The 15,535-nt window shown below is 38.8% G+C and overlaps 1 protein-coding gene and 1 long non-coding RNA gene across 6 annotated transcripts in view; one reads left to right on the top strand and one right to left on the bottom strand.

Annotated features, from left to right (window-relative positions):
* ntm (neurotrimin) overlaps positions 1-15,535 on the top strand; it is a 295,982-nt gene that overhangs the window by 254,324 nt on the left and 26,123 nt on the right. For all 5 annotated transcript variants that reach the window (XM_037979031.1, XM_037979029.1, XM_037979030.1 and 2 more), the window contains one exon: positions 6,399-6,524. In XM_037979031.1, the coding sequence (XP_037834959.1) occupies positions 6,399-6,524 (126 nt within the window). The remainder of the gene's footprint in view (positions 1-6,398; positions 6,525-15,535) is intronic.
* LOC108250834 lies at positions 3,519-4,376 on the bottom strand. Its single transcript, XR_001809318.3, has 3 exons — positions 3,873-4,376; positions 3,718-3,769; positions 3,519-3,606 (listed from the first exon to the last, which is right to left on the bottom strand). It is a non-coding gene; the product is annotated as an uncharacterized LOC108250834 (long non-coding RNA).

The raw sequence follows: 15,535 nt of genomic DNA, 5'->3' as shown, positions 1-15,535 counted from the left end.
CCCGGAGGAGCTGGCCCAAGTGGCTGGGGAGAGGGAAGTCTGGGTCTCCCTGCTTAGGCTGCTACCCCCACGACCCAACCCCGGATAAGCGGAAGAAGATGGATGGATGGATGGATGGATGGATGGATGGATGGATGGATGGATGGATGGATGGATGGATGGATGGATGGATGGATGACACTTTAATAAAAATAAAAAATCCTCCATATCATGTGAACTTCTGACCAAGAGTTAATGTTGAATTTTTTCATTAGATTGGACAAAAATTTAATTAACAAAATTTAATTACGTGTTCCTCATGCCATTTTTAACTGTTCCTTAAGATTTCATGAAAATCTGTTCATAACTTTTTGAGTAATTTTGTATAAAGACAGACAAACAGACAGATGGGCAGATGCTACCGAAAACATCTTGACAGAGATAATCAAAAACCTTTGGCTCAAGTAGGCCTGGTACAAAGTACTCTTTTGGACAACCCAATTCTCAGATATGGTGTTCATTGTGGACATCCAATGCCTAGCACAGAAGTCCAATAACAAAATACCATTTGTGTTCAGAGCACAGATGCCATTCCTCTCAATCATGCCCCTACAGGTGACTTGGCCATTGCCCACATTAGCATCTCCCAAGAGAACAACAAAATCCCCAGATGGCACCCCTTTCAGGACACCTTCCAGAGACTCCAAGGTCAGGTAATTTGGATTGCTGTTTGATCTATAAGCACAAACAACAATCAGATCCTTCCTTCTTGCAGCTGAAAACCACTGAAAGGCAACCATCTTGATCACCAATAAGAACTCCATCCTTGAGGTGCCCTCTCCAGGAGTTGGGGTTCCAGAGCCAACATAGTTGAGCTCCACTATATTTGTCAGTCTCACCCATGAGCTACAACTCCTTTCATGCAAGCGAAATAATATATATATATGTATATATATATATATATATATATATATATATATATATATATATATATATATATATATATATATATATATGCCTAAGGGGCGCAAACAATTTAACAACAATACCGTTGAAGAAGAATAAAGAGGAGGGGCTCACGATCTTAAAGACACATGGCCACAACAATGATGAAGTTTTCAAAGGTGTTCACAGTCAGGTAAAGGAAACAATACAAATAACAAAAAAAAAAAAAAAAAAAAAAAAAAAAAAAAATGACAGCACTCCAGGCAGCTAATTGGTCTGTGTGGCTTTCTACAATTTATTTTCGGTTTGACCCACCCAAGCCCTAGGATCAAGTTAGTATAAAAAATGGATGAATGAATTATATTGTATATGTTGGGGGCGGCTTCTGCCACTTTCTGCTTGAATAACACAAATAATTAAACCCTCCTTTTGTGTTCATTCTTTGCTAACAATTTTTGTGTACACTGTTAAAAATTACCTCCCTAATGAATCATATTATAAATGCATGATATTGCATATATCATCACCTTATGTTATAACAGTTTTTTTTCTTTTTATCGACTTCTGTTTTTGCCCTCATTACAACATACAGTATATTTTGTTCAATTTCTAATCTAATTAAAATTGCTCCTCTTTAGTATCAAACAGTTTGATCCTGCTGTAGTTTAGCCTCTGGAGCTCAGTTTACTGAGGAGGAACTTTAAAGTAAAAAAAAAAAAAATCCAATATTAAAGATGGATTAAATTGCTGAGTGTATATATATATTTATATATATGTGTAAAAAATATTTCCCTTCTCACCCTCCGCGTGTGGTCTCTTTTTCATCTGTTCCACTTTGGAACCGGTATCCATAGCTACTCTTTGCAATCTGGCTGAGGGGGTTGAGGCCTATGCAGAACAGGAGAGGGAACAAAGAATCACCTTGGTATGTGCCGAATTTGATGCGGACTTGTGCAATTGGCTTTGAATTGGCCTCTAAGAGTTGTCTTCCACATTCCCATTGAGTTCTCAATGAAGGCTCTTAGTGTCCTGTTGATGTTATACAGTTTCAAGCACTCCAGTTTCCATGTGTGGGGCATTGAGTCAGAGGCTTTCCTGTAGTCAGTCCAGGCAGTGCACATGTTTGTGTCTGGTCTACAGTTCTGTTGACTAGTAGCTGGCATTTGGCTCCCCTGGTGTTGTTCCATTCTGTGCCTACTATATACTGTGTGTATATATATATAAGATATACAGTTAGGACATTGGTATGTCATTGGGACTTGATAAGTGCAGCCAAATTACTGATTAGACGCTTAGGGCTGATTAGGGCTTTTGGACCAGAAGTTATTGTAGCACGTTTTTGAAATGTTACCAGTGACCCAAATGTCAAGTCAAGTCAAATTTATTCATATAGCACTTTTCAGCAACAAGGTGATACAAAGTCTTTTACAACAAATGTAACTGTAGCTGTCGCTATCCGATAATATTTTGAGTCAGGACAAGGTACAAGGTGACACTGGACATGTTCAGGACTGATCACAAAATTTCAGTTTCAAAAGCAAAAAGTGCCGTCATCCAAACAGCGATATCTCATGTTTCCCACATGTATCTACCTCTTCTGGTAGGTTAATGTCAATGTGTTTTTTAGGATGTCGTGGTTTTAATTTGTTGTTGTTTTTTTAATTTTGTAGTTGTGTTTATGGATTTGTTGGTGTGGTTTGCACTTCAGGGCCACCATAGTGTTGACATTTTTAACCAACATTGTTTATTAGCATCATTAGCATTGTAAAATTTGCTAACAGTAACAGAAGTCACAGTGCCTACCACATTAAAGTTTTCACTGCAAGCTGATCACAAAACAGACATTAATCTGTGTCCCACAACAAACAGAGGTTCAAAGCTCAAAAGGAAACAGAGCATTAATCTATTCTTCTGCTGTATGCTGAGGTCAAGCTCAAACCAACCTTTAGCCCCCATGATGAACAGCAGAAAGTATTCCTTCATAAAAAATGCTGTTTCCTGATAATGCCTTTCCACCATTTGTTCTTCCTGTGACTATTTGTAAACACCTTACTGACACTACATTCATATAACTTCATGTTTTGTCCTCTCATTAAAGAAAAAAAAACTTTTCCTAACAACCAGTGCTATGATGCAGTGGCTTTTTTGCATTGCATTCACTGAATGGGTTTTAAATGTTGACCGGCTGGGTTGGCTGCTCCACAACGTGGAAAAGGCTATAACCATGGAAGAAGATTGTTATTTTTGTTTGGTTAAGTATGCCCTCGCATCCAGCTTAAACAAGGCCAACCATAGTACTGTGACAGTTTTCAAAAGTATTTAATAACAGAAATAGAACTATGCAACAAAATTCTGGGGTGCCAGTCAGGTATCCCTCCTGACACATAGGATAATTTCATTCAAATACCTTTGCACACAATACAGCCACATAAGGACCGGACACACAAGGTGTTGACCCTCAATTGGTCAAATGACAACAGAAATTTTCTTTTTGAGCAACAGCACATGAAAAAAAAAACTCAGTAGCATCAACAACAACAAACAAATCGCTATTTTCCTGGCTTTGAAAGCTCAAGTGTCCATAAAGAGAAAATAAACAATTAAGTTAAAAAAATGTCTTTACTGTCCTTTCCAAGGAGGTACAGGCTCCCATATAAATTTCCTTTTGCTCCACAGCAACAGCTGCAGAACAATGACACAACAACAAAAAATAACCATCAGGCTACATAAGCCATAAACTTTCATATTTACAGGAAAGAAGAAAGAGAAAGAAAAAAAAATGTAAACACTTACAGTGTAGAATTCACACGGCAGATATGGAAACACAAAATAGGTTCCTACGTTTCTGTGATGGATAAACAATATTCAATATTACTATAGAGTGTATTGAGTATTTTACTTTGGGAACTTTTGAAAGTATAAGATGTCGCCATGTGCAATGGACCTACCGGAGTTTTAGTGGTGAGGGATTGAACAGCCTCAGCGCTGTGCCTAAAACAAGGTTTCCGATCTGGGATGCACGCTTGTGACGATTTGTGAAAACGTCTGTACGCTTCTAGCGTCAAAAGGTAACTAACTGAGCGTCCTGAGAGGCGTCGTATTTCCTGTCTCTCGTGAGCGTGCACGATGTTCGCGTCCCTGAAAAACAAGCGTCAGGTGTTGTGTCAAAAAAAAACAAACGCCCAAGCCTTTTCCCTGGGTTCTCGTGAGCGCCACGACGTTCGCGTCCCCGAGAAAACGAGCGTTAGGTGAGGAGACCAAACCTGTGCAACATAGCTCCAGAAATGAGCGGGTTGTCACAGTACAATTTGGGTAATACCCAGGCGTCCGGGAGGGCCCATTAACCTTTGATAGTAAGCTGGAGGGGGGCAACCCCCAGGGACGACAGCACCCTTCAGAAAGAGGAGAGAGACAAATACAACACAACTATTTAAAATGGAATAATGTACACTGGAGCAATTGATTCTTCTTTTAATTTAACTACAGTTTTTTGCATAAAAATTGTATTCAATAATTATATGTATCCATTTTATGAACTTGTCCGATTTAAATGTATTATTCATTTTCACATTCACATTACCAGGTCAGATGTTATATCAGGATCTGTTGCCCCTTAAGTATAGAAGATTTCCAGCCATCAAGATGTGTTTCTCCTACTACAAGGAACAAAAAGAGTTCAAGCCTTTTTTTTTTGAGAAAATTTAATATACCATAGTTTAAAAGCACAGAGGTTAAAAAGAAAACATAGTCAAGCTGGGGGGGACCTTGAGGGAACACAATTTAACAATACCAGTTAGAAACAGCATTAATAAATCAAAGATTAGGCCAGATTCTAGTCTAAAAGTCTAAAAATTGTTATTCCATTTGATACGTGAAGTAAAGAAAAAGATAAAAGGCATAAAATTATATGTCAAATACTTTTATGTTGATAGATTATCATAGACGACTGGGTTGTTTTTTTTTTTTTATAACTGTGGCAGCTCTAGAATGAGGGAGAAATCATATAAATAATTACACTTGTGCATATCTTTTAGCATTGCTCGAAACTGCCTCAATTGTTACGACATTTTGTGATCGCATTATTGCTCACTATACATCTCCCACTATTGTTGGTGTTTTCTTTTTGGCATCCAAATTTGAAATAGGACATTTTTACCTTTCAAATGATCAATTACTAGACCTTGTAAGTGTTTACTAAGTGAAACTATAGGCTCAAAACTCCGAAGAAGAAGCCTTTTCATGTGGGAAAAGGAGAGACCCAGGACAGCAGCAGACTGGACTGAGTTCATTCATCCTCACCTAAGAGAAATGATGGAATGCAGTAGACTGTCAGCTTGGCCAAATGAAACACCAAAGACTGATACAGCAGAGTAACCCCCAGCCTTTAATCAGACATCAAATGAACTGTTCTGCAAAGGGACAGACATGCACAAACTTGGACAAAAGAAGATGTGATGAAATAACTATGCTGAAAAGAAATATTGTGAAAAAGTAAATAAACAACTGCCTTGTGATTGTGAGCTAATTTTAGTTGTATATTTGATAGTGTTTTGTGTTTTATGAAGAAGACTGCATTTAATAGCACTTCTGCCAACTGAGATGCTACAGAAAATATCTAGGCATTGTATTTTACTTTATAGTAACGTTTGATTAAGGTACAACTCGTAATTTTGTTCTGAGGTTATTGTAAACATACAAAGTAGATACATTGCTATGACTCCAATTCTACTTTTGCTTGAAAGAAATGAGAACGATTGTTTGGGGAATGGGAGGTGTGTTCTAGGGTCTACACCGTGAATGCATTTATGTTGCTGTTGTTGCTTCTTGTTGATAGATGGTACTGCTGTGACATTGTAGGACAAAAGAAACTGTGTTAACAGAACTGCAGAAGAAGAATGAGGCTGAACTGAGTTGTGTAATGACATCTGCTATGTCTAATAAAGTTTGTGAATTTAACCCGTTGTCTCCTGTAATTTCATTTACAACCCTCACGACAGTAATGATGAACACAAATTATGTGGTAATAACTGCCCAATAATAGTAAACTGGTCTTCATTTCAGAAGCATTCTCCAGTAGATTAAACAGTAAATGTGGGGCCAGCTGCCAAGGTTGGTACAAAGAGAGCCTAGGTGGGTACGATGAGCATGGAGGTGGGCAGTAAAAAAATTTGTACAGCCTAGAAAGGTTTTGCAAGCTGTGTATGCAAAAAAAGCCGTGATTTTCACTGGCATGGCTGTAAACACTCAAAATTCAGTGAGACTACAATTGTAAAACTTGCTTACTTTCTTACAATTTTGAGTTGTCAATTAGTCTCCAACAGTCACAACACAGTGAAATACTACCTTTAACAACTGTTTTTACATGGCAAGTGTGACCTTAAATGAGTAAGCATCATGTGTAAAATCAGTAAACTTTTACTTAAGTTTAAGTTCCTTGATTGAAAATTGTTTTGTTTCTTTATATATATATTTAGTGCCACCTAAAATCATCAACCTTTCAAGAGACATTGTGGTAAATGAAGGCTCTAATGTCACTCTGATGTGTCAAGCCAATGGGAAGCCAGAGCCCTCCATCAGCTGGAACTTCATCTCCAATTCAGGTAATTTCTTTTCAGTGCTTAATGTTTGTTTCACACCTTTTTTTTCTATAAGACTTTGTGTGTATCACACTGTTTGAACCCAGATTTCTCAGTCCACTTAATACATGTCATGTCATGATTTGAGTTGGGCTCTGTTATTTTTCTGTCTTTTTTAGGGTTCTTGTGTTTTTTATATCAGTGTATATGGTTTAGTTGTGCTCCTTGGGTTTTGTGTTCTGGATTAGTGTTTTTGTTCTTTGTTTCCTGCCCTCAGCTCTGTTATTCTGCAGTCTGCCTGCCATGTCCACCTCACCTGTTGCTCGTCATGTCCCAGCTGTAACCCATTTCTCACTCACCCTCTGTCCGCTCAAATGTTCATACCCTTATGTTTTTTGGTTCCTATGTTTTTGTTCCTCTCGTTTCATGTCAGTTTTTGTAACCTTATTTTTTGCTGCCACGTCACCCTTTTGTTTTCGTTTGTAAATAAATTAGTTTTTTTTAATTTGAGTCTGCATATTGGGCTCACCATGCTTGATCCTAACACATTACTCGTTTCCAGATCATTGTGTGTGGTTATTTACAGGGATATGAAATATAAATAAAATGACTGTTAAAATTAATTAGGATAACTGAATGAATGTGAATATTGTAGTATAATTTGCAAGAACAATATGGGGAAAATTAATCAAATTAATTCTGAAAATTTCCCACAAGAACATTGGGTTTATGTTTTGTCTCAGTGGCTTTATTTCTGTATTGCCTCTAAAGACTGAGGAGGCAATGTGCTGCTATAGACACATGCATTTATATGCCTGTAGGACCCCAAGCGTTTGTGCTGGTTGTTGAAGTCAGGTTTTGGGAATTAAAATTTTAGCATGGAAAACGTGTTAGTGACCTGTCTGTTTGGAGATAAGCAGCAAAAAAGAATAGCAATTGTTTGTTTGTGAAATACTTGTGAAAATAATAACATAGTGACTATTTCAGAAACGAGTGAAACATTTATTTATGAACTCAGGAAGAATTGTGGTGGATGGCGTTAATACAAATCACTTTACTTTCAGAACAGAATCCAGACTTCTGTTTGTATTTGCCTTGTCTGTGGTAATGAGGGTGCTAATCAGGTATACTGTGGTAAACAAGAAGTTGAGCTGAAACACTTTTATTTACAGATCCATTTATGTTCCAACCTTTACCCGTGGTCATATATGGATCATGACAGAAAGATTGCAATCCCAGATATGATTTGCAGAGTGACAGGGAAGGGTCAAAAGTCAGCTGAGGTGGTTTAGGCATTTAATATGGATGTCTCCTGGTCATCACCCCATGAAGATGTAGCAGGCATGTCCAGGCAGGAGATTCCAGAGAAGATCCAAAAACCTCTGTAGGAATTATATATCCTCCCGAGTGGCAAAGAAATGCTCAAATATGTGACAAAAACACTGAATTAGACACCAGATATTATGAACATCAGCATTCCTTGAAAAAATTCATATTGCCTGCTGCCTTTCATGTCAGAGTTCAAAGCTAGGATCATCCTATAATGACCAATGACAATGTCATACCTGTTTTAGTCAAACCTTAATAATAACATTAAGTGCAAACTGATGCAATATTGTGATATCTTGCATAATCTTGAATGATTTGGTAGCCCTTGGCATATCTGTTGAAAATGACTCAACTACTACCACACTATTCTACCAATTTTAGCTCAATATATTGAAGAATCATTGAAGTATAGTCATTTTTGTCTCAGCTAAAGTCAATTAGCTGCGGTGGCCATCTTGAACTAGGTTGATTCCAAATGTTATTCAGTTGTATATGAACAGCCAATAATTACTGTCTCAACACTTCAATGGATTCCATCCTGTTGGTTTAAGAAATATTTTGCTAACAGACAAACTGGGTTGACTTCAAGAGTTAACGCCAAAGATTTAAGAAATGATGCCATGTGATCAGTTAGTGAACAGAATGGTTGGTGGTCATTCTCAGTTACTACCACACAAAAATGTAGCTCAATAGTTATAGCTAGTTATACTTAAGAGTTCTAACTATTTTTGTGTTGAAGATTTCAACCCATTGATTATTTTTTGAAAATTTCAATATGTCTTGTGCCTAAAGTATTTGCTGGGGACGATGCTTAGCTACTACAACAAATATTAGCTCAATACCTGTACAACTGGTGGAGTTATAGCCATTTTTGTCATTTCTAAGGTCAGTTGGTGGTACAAAAGTTAATCAGTTGTAGATGTCGACCTAGTGATTATTTTCAGTTTTATTAACATCCATTAGTGTTGTGTCGTTCAAGGACGATTCATTTAATACGAACAAATCTTTTGAGTGAACAAACTGAACCGAATCACTTTCTTCACTGATTCGTTCCTTACTTAGTTCAGTTGAGAAAAAATTCATAAAAAATAATTCAATTCAATTCAAAAATACTTTATTAATCCCAAAGGGAAATTAAATAAAAGAACGAAATAAGCAAAAAAAAGGAAAAAAAAAACTTCAGTTCAGTTGAGTTCAGCGGGAGTTGAACTTCTGCGTTCTGTGACTCACTCGTGACGTAAATCTAAACGACACAGCGGTGTGCGGGGGGGGGACTGTTGACACCTGAGCCAATGTGACTTGAGATTCATTCACTGTAAATAAACTCCATGTGTCACTCAGTGAACGAAACACTGTCTGACTCTGCCATGAGGGCTTCTAACCGTTTCCTCCACGTGGGGATTTGCACACGTTTATTCAGACTAACTGATAATGAGTCAAGCTTCACAAAAATAAACGCACACACACCCCGTCCCCATTACCTTAACAGACTGAGGGACATAAAGTAACGAGAGGAGAGGAGACAGTAGAAGAGCGAGTGAGACTCCCAGCGGGACAAACTACAGCAGCAGGGCGGGGTCCGTAAGGTCATAACAATAATAAGCAGAAAAGAAAGAGGACTCTTGGTTATGTTTAGTGAACGTGTTGCTTGCTGCTGTAGTGTTGTGGCGCTCTCTAACTTCAGGAACACAGAGAGGGCAGGGGAGGGATTCATTCAGTACAGGAACTGCTGAGTCACACATTCTCAGAAGCAGCGTACTGCCACCGAGGAGTGATTCGTTTGCTTAGTACTGTGCTGGAAGTGGCGCTGCACGAATAAACTTAGATTTGGTTCTTTACCTCTAGCTTTAGAAACTGGACAATTTCACTCAGTCCCAGAGGAGGATCGAAAATGTTCTCTGTGTGATTTAAATGAAATTAAAAATGAAAAGCATTTCTTATTTTATTGTCCTTTGTTTGTGATTCAAAGAAATTAATTATTTGGTAAAGTTTTTGATGTTTACCAGAATTTTTATTATATGAGTGATGAAGATAAACTACAGAATTTATTTAAATATTACGCATTTCAGTTAGCTGAGTTTATTTTGAAAGCCTGGCATCTTCGATAGAGGACACTTTGTTTGAAGGATGTTGATGTTGGTCTCTGTCTGCATCTTTGTAATATGTTTGTGTTTCTTATAAGCCCATGCAGGTTGGGCATCTTTTATGGTGTATGGCACAAAAGAAAAAACTAAACTAACTAACTGATAAACTGTGTGAACTGAAGGATTCGGTGAACAAATCTTTTGAATTAATCATTTCATTGAACTGATTCTAGTGATTCAGTACACTCAAAAGAGCTGCCGTTCCAATCACTAACATCCATTCAGTGGTTCATGAAATATTTTGCTAACAGTAAATCTGTAAAACTGACATATATGACTTACAGTCATTTTCATGTTTGCTAAGATTGCTTTGTTTTGGCAACCTTCTTGAATCAGGTTGACTCTATACCTTAATCAGTTGTAGATGTTAAACCATTGAATACTTTTTGAAATATTTAATTTAAATCCATTCAATGGTTAATGAGCCATTTTGCTAATGGTACAGACAAATGAACGCATTTGCAGACACAGGCAAAAATACAATCACTCCCCCTGCCTTCGGTGGTGGTTGATAATTATTGAAATACAAAAATTTAAAGGTGAGTCTAGTTCGAATAAAGCTAAAACTGCATCATTTACCTGAGACCCTTGGACCTGAAGTCCTTTAAGTACCTGTGGTAGGTATGTCTCACTGGACTCTGGTGGACTCAGGAACCAAAGAAAAGTGTTGCGTTGGGTCAGCGTTGGTTCCAGCTAGTGCTGGGCGATATAACGATACATATTGTGGGGACGATAGAAAAGTGTCTATCGTGATATATTTTCTTCTATCGTCTCTATCGTTTCTGTTGTTTCTATCATAATTGTATCAATGATTCATGTAGATATTTCATAACGAAGGCTACAACGAATATATTAGTGTTGTCACTTTGCATACATTCAGTTTATATAAGTGATAAATAATAAGAAAAAATAACTATTTTGCGAAGAACCTCCGTTTTGCGACATGACGCTACTTTACGTGTGGGTTTGCGACATGCTTTACGGCAGCGGCTTTCTGTGCGGCGCCGTGTTTTCACCATAAGTGCTGAAAGATGGAGACACATGAAGTATCAAACCCGGGGTCGCAACAAGTAGAGACAGCTAGCAGGCAGCCCAAGAAGAAAGACTTTTACCAAAACNCAGGGGGACGTCTGTGATTTGGTTCAAGAAGTCCGACACGGAGCAGAAAAAGGTAATATGCTAACTCTGCTAATGCTAATGCTAACTCTGCTATTAGACTGTTTTCTCATCTGACGCCAACACAACAAACTTCTTCTATCACTTAAAGAAGAACCACGAAAAAGAATATTTAACAATACAAAAAGTGCAAGGTCAAACAAGTTGTAAAAGAGCCGGGGAAAGTTGCGATATAAAATTATCCATATCGTGATATAGGATTTTTTTCCATATCGCCCAACACTAGTTCCAGCAGTTGAGTGGGCGTGGCTGACACTGACTCAGTGAAAACAGGGGTCTCAGTCACCTGACCATTGCGCTCAGGTGAGGCGCTAGGGGCCTCCTCAGAAGTGTCCACTGTAAGATCCTGTTAGTCCGCTTCTGGTGTAAAGATGATGATGGGTAATGGTTGACGAACTTGGGCCAAGACTTGGAGATTCTTGAAACCAGATCCTGACCAATCAGAAATGGTATGGTTTCCAAAGGTGACACATACACTGGGTGTACAAGAGTCATTGACCCTAATTGGATCTGGATTAATGACATCACTGAGAAGGTGGTATTGATGGGAGCGTAAGGTCGAATATCTAGTGAGCAGGGTTGAAGGATCAGATCCCTGTTGGCACAATTAGCTGTTGAACGCAGCTTCTCGAAAAGACTAGCTGACATAAGCGTTATGTCTGCTGCTGTGTCCAGCAGTGCATCGTGAGGAATAACTTGTTCCAGGGTTAGTGAAAGGTAGAACTTTTGTGCGACCCCCCTTTTAGCAAGATTGAACAAGAACTAATGAATTGGGGTTTCAACTTGAATCTGAGAACTGTCCTCTTCGAATGAGCAGTCGGCAGGATTTGTCTGAACCACAAGAACCGCACTAGGTATGTCCTGAGTGTCAGTTCCTGGTTCTGGGCTGGGGAGCGCTCAGTAAGAAGTCTCAAGGACCTAATATTTACTGCTAGAACTGTGATTATTTCACCAGGTCTAGATTGTTTCAGTTTTTGGAAGGCGACACAGGCTCATTCATGTAGTTGTTGAATGGTGGCAGTGCAAGAGTTAAGGTGCACTCCTAACTCCTAACTGGTGGCTCACAGAAGGATGTAGGTTCTGGATGAAAACAGACTTAATAATAAATACATCACTTAGTGGTGTGGGAGGTATTGGCTTCCTGCCATGGCATCGGGGGCTGAGGGATGGGGGGTGCTGGCACTGGGGTGGTGCTGTCCCTGGGTGGACTGGGCATTTGGTGCTTCCCTGAAGTGGTGGTGGGTCTAGCGTGGAGGTGTTGGCGGTGGGGTTTGGGTTTGGCAACTGCGGGTGGGTTCGGGGCTGGGTCCCTTTGCGGTTTCAGGCCTGCTCTGGCTCCCGGGAGGGGATCTGCCTTTGTGCCAAGTGAGAGGGGTCTCCCTTGTGTCCCTGGCCCAGCGGGTGGGACTTAGCTGACTGGATCTTCATTAAAACTCCAATAAAATATCCCCAAGACACTGGTTGTCTTTGTTGGATATTTTTGGAAAAGTCTCTAGTTTTAGCAGAAGTGCTTTTTCTATCATTTCAGGGGAACCATATGTATCATCTAGCCTTTGCCACACCATAGCGACGCCTGATGATGGACTGTGGACATGGACTGACCTGATACGCATGGCTTGTGGAGATGAGTTTGGACCAAGCCACTTTATCAGCAGGTCAAGTTCCTCTCATGCTGTTAAGTTGAGCTCTCCAGTGATGTCTTGAAAATACATTTTCCAGGCCCAGTAGTTTTCTGGACGATCATCAATTTAGCAGCCCAGAGCTTACCATCTCTCTTCTGACAAGGTATTTGGTGAGGTCAGTTATTTGTGGATAATCTCTGAGACTGGATGCATGCAACATTGGTGGAGGAACATGAGGTGGGTAGCCTCTGTTTTTTGCACCAAGCATTTCTTCAACTTCAATGCAGAGCTTAGATAAATGGGGCTCCTGGTTATGGATTGGATACCACTAAGTTGAGTCAGTATATACTCGTTCTGCCCTTATGGATATGGCAGGTGATTCTTGTGAGACCAGAGCTTGCTGCTGAGCATTTAGTGTCATGTAGTGGGCCTGCACCTACTCACTTGTGCACTGGGTGCGATCCTCAGGAGAGTGTGGGTTATTTCTTCAAGTGGATCCAACTCTGTTGCTGCTGCGGCTTCATAGACTGTGGCTTCTGCTGAGGCTGCTTTTGCCCTCCTGTTAACTTTTAGAACGTACAGATTTGCCTCTAACTCTGCTTTGCGCTGTTTTGCTTCAGCTAACATTTTTTGATTTTCAGCTTCAATTCGAGCTTTTACGTTCATCATCTCCGCTTCTTAAGCTGCAAACCTGGCTTCTATCAGGGCTGCCTCTGCTTTAGCTTTTGCTTTGGTAGCTGCTGAGCTGACTGAGGACCTACTTGATCTCCCAAATGACTTGGACCCGGCAACTTGTGACATGACCTCAAAATCTCCCGTTCAGTCTGCTTGCCTTTGTTGGTCCATAATGTCCTTATCTTGATTGCAGTGTGGTTGACAGTGAATCTGGTCTAGCCCGCTGTGTAACTGTCCTTTTACTATTCTCACCTCACACAAACATGTTGGACTGTGCTAGACAGATAGCGAACAAAAAAAGACTTCAGCCGTTGATGGCGTTTTGATCTTTTATATATATGTTGTAAAACTGAAAGAGAAGCATAAAAAAGACATACATCAGTATTTGCACATCTTACATACATATTTGGTTTTAAAATAAACATATTAATCAAAAGAAAAGGTGTGAAGCTTAGCAATTAAACACATTGCAGTTTTAAGGCATTTTTGTTAACACAATCACGCATAGAAGCATAATAGCAATCTATGTGTATTGCTGTTAATTGAAGTGAAGTGAGATTTATTTATATAGCACTTTTCAGCAACAAGGCAATCCAAAGTGCTTTACAAGAGAAACAAAAACAGAATCCAATACAGCAGGTACATAATGAAACACAAAAAAGAAAAACACATCAATCATGTATAATCTAAATGAATCATGTATAATCTAAATGAAATATAGGATAATCTAAATAAAATCACGAAACCAGACATATCTAAGCATGAGCTAAGACAGTCAAAACAGAGTATCTAGGTGTGATTGTGCAGTTTTACTTTCTTCTTCATTTTGTAATCTAATAAAGCCCTACATGAACATAAAATCACAGACTACAGCTCAACAGATATCTGGATTTTTGCTTGAGAACAAATCTTTCAATATCTCCATGCTTCTGTGTAACTCCTGATCAGACTGAGGCCTCTACTTGTGGGCCAGTGTACTGCAAGTGTTTCAGGGTGTTTAGAAAGAGGAACTTAATAATATTGACCCTGTTTCTGTGTGTGTGTGTTTATTCATCCATAAAGTGTTAAAGTTTCAGACTGGGGCTGAGACTCTGGAACAGTCTTAGTCCAACTCCCCATTACCTTGATAGATAGCTTGACTTTAGGAGCTTGTGATGGCTCAGAATTGATTTCTGCTTTTACTCCAGACCATAATCCCAATGTTTGTCAGCCCAGGTGGCCAGTTTACACTTGGTGCTTTTGGGCAGCTTAAATGAACATATGTAGAGTTTGAAATTGTCTGAGGAGCAACATATTTATGGCTTATTTGAAAAGAGACGAGTGTTTAATCATAAATAACACCAAGGTTCTTTACATTAGAACAGGAGGCCAAATTAATGCCATCCAGAAGAAGTGAAAGGCTTTTAAATTGATGATTTAACCCCCACATTAAAAATATTACCAGGATTGCTTTTTTCCCACCTATTCAAGTTTCAAGTCAAGTTTGTTTGTATAGCACATTTCAGCAACAATGCAGTTCACAGTGCTTTACATCATAAAAACACAACTAAAAAGTCATAAAAACAACATAGTCTCCAATTGAAAAACCATTAGCAAACATTACATTTTCTCGCGTGCCTGTGTAATATCACTAAAATAAGGAACATCTTGGCCCAAAATGATGCAGCAAAACAAGTCCATGCATTTATCATGTCTAGGCTGGACTATTGCAATTCTTTATTATCTCGACATTCAAAAAACATCTCTTTAAAACATCTTCAGTTGATCCCAAATGCTGCTTCTAGAGTTCTAATGAGAGTTATCAAATTAAATTTCAAATCAAATTTATTTATATAGCACATTTAAAAACAACTGCTGTTGACCAAAGTGCTGCACACAAAAACATTCAATATAAACATTATACAAAAATACAATAACAATAACATTACAATTCTCAGAATGTATTAAAAGCCAGTGAATATAAATGTGTTTTAAGAAGAGATTTAAAAACACCAAGAGTTGAAGCCTGTCTAATATGAAGGGGCAGCTGGTTCCACAGTCTAGGAGCTACCACTGAAAACACCCGATCACCTCTGTGGAGCAGCCTGGA

Source organism: Kryptolebias marmoratus, linkage group LG13 (genome assembly GCF_001649575.2).
Source record: "Kryptolebias marmoratus isolate JLee-2015 linkage group LG13, ASM164957v2, whole genome shotgun sequence".
NCBI classification, from domain to species: domain Eukaryota; kingdom Metazoa; phylum Chordata; class Actinopteri; order Cyprinodontiformes; family Rivulidae; genus Kryptolebias; species Kryptolebias marmoratus.
Note: the sequence above shows the minus strand (reverse complement) of the source record. Positions and strands in the feature narration are given on the sequence as shown.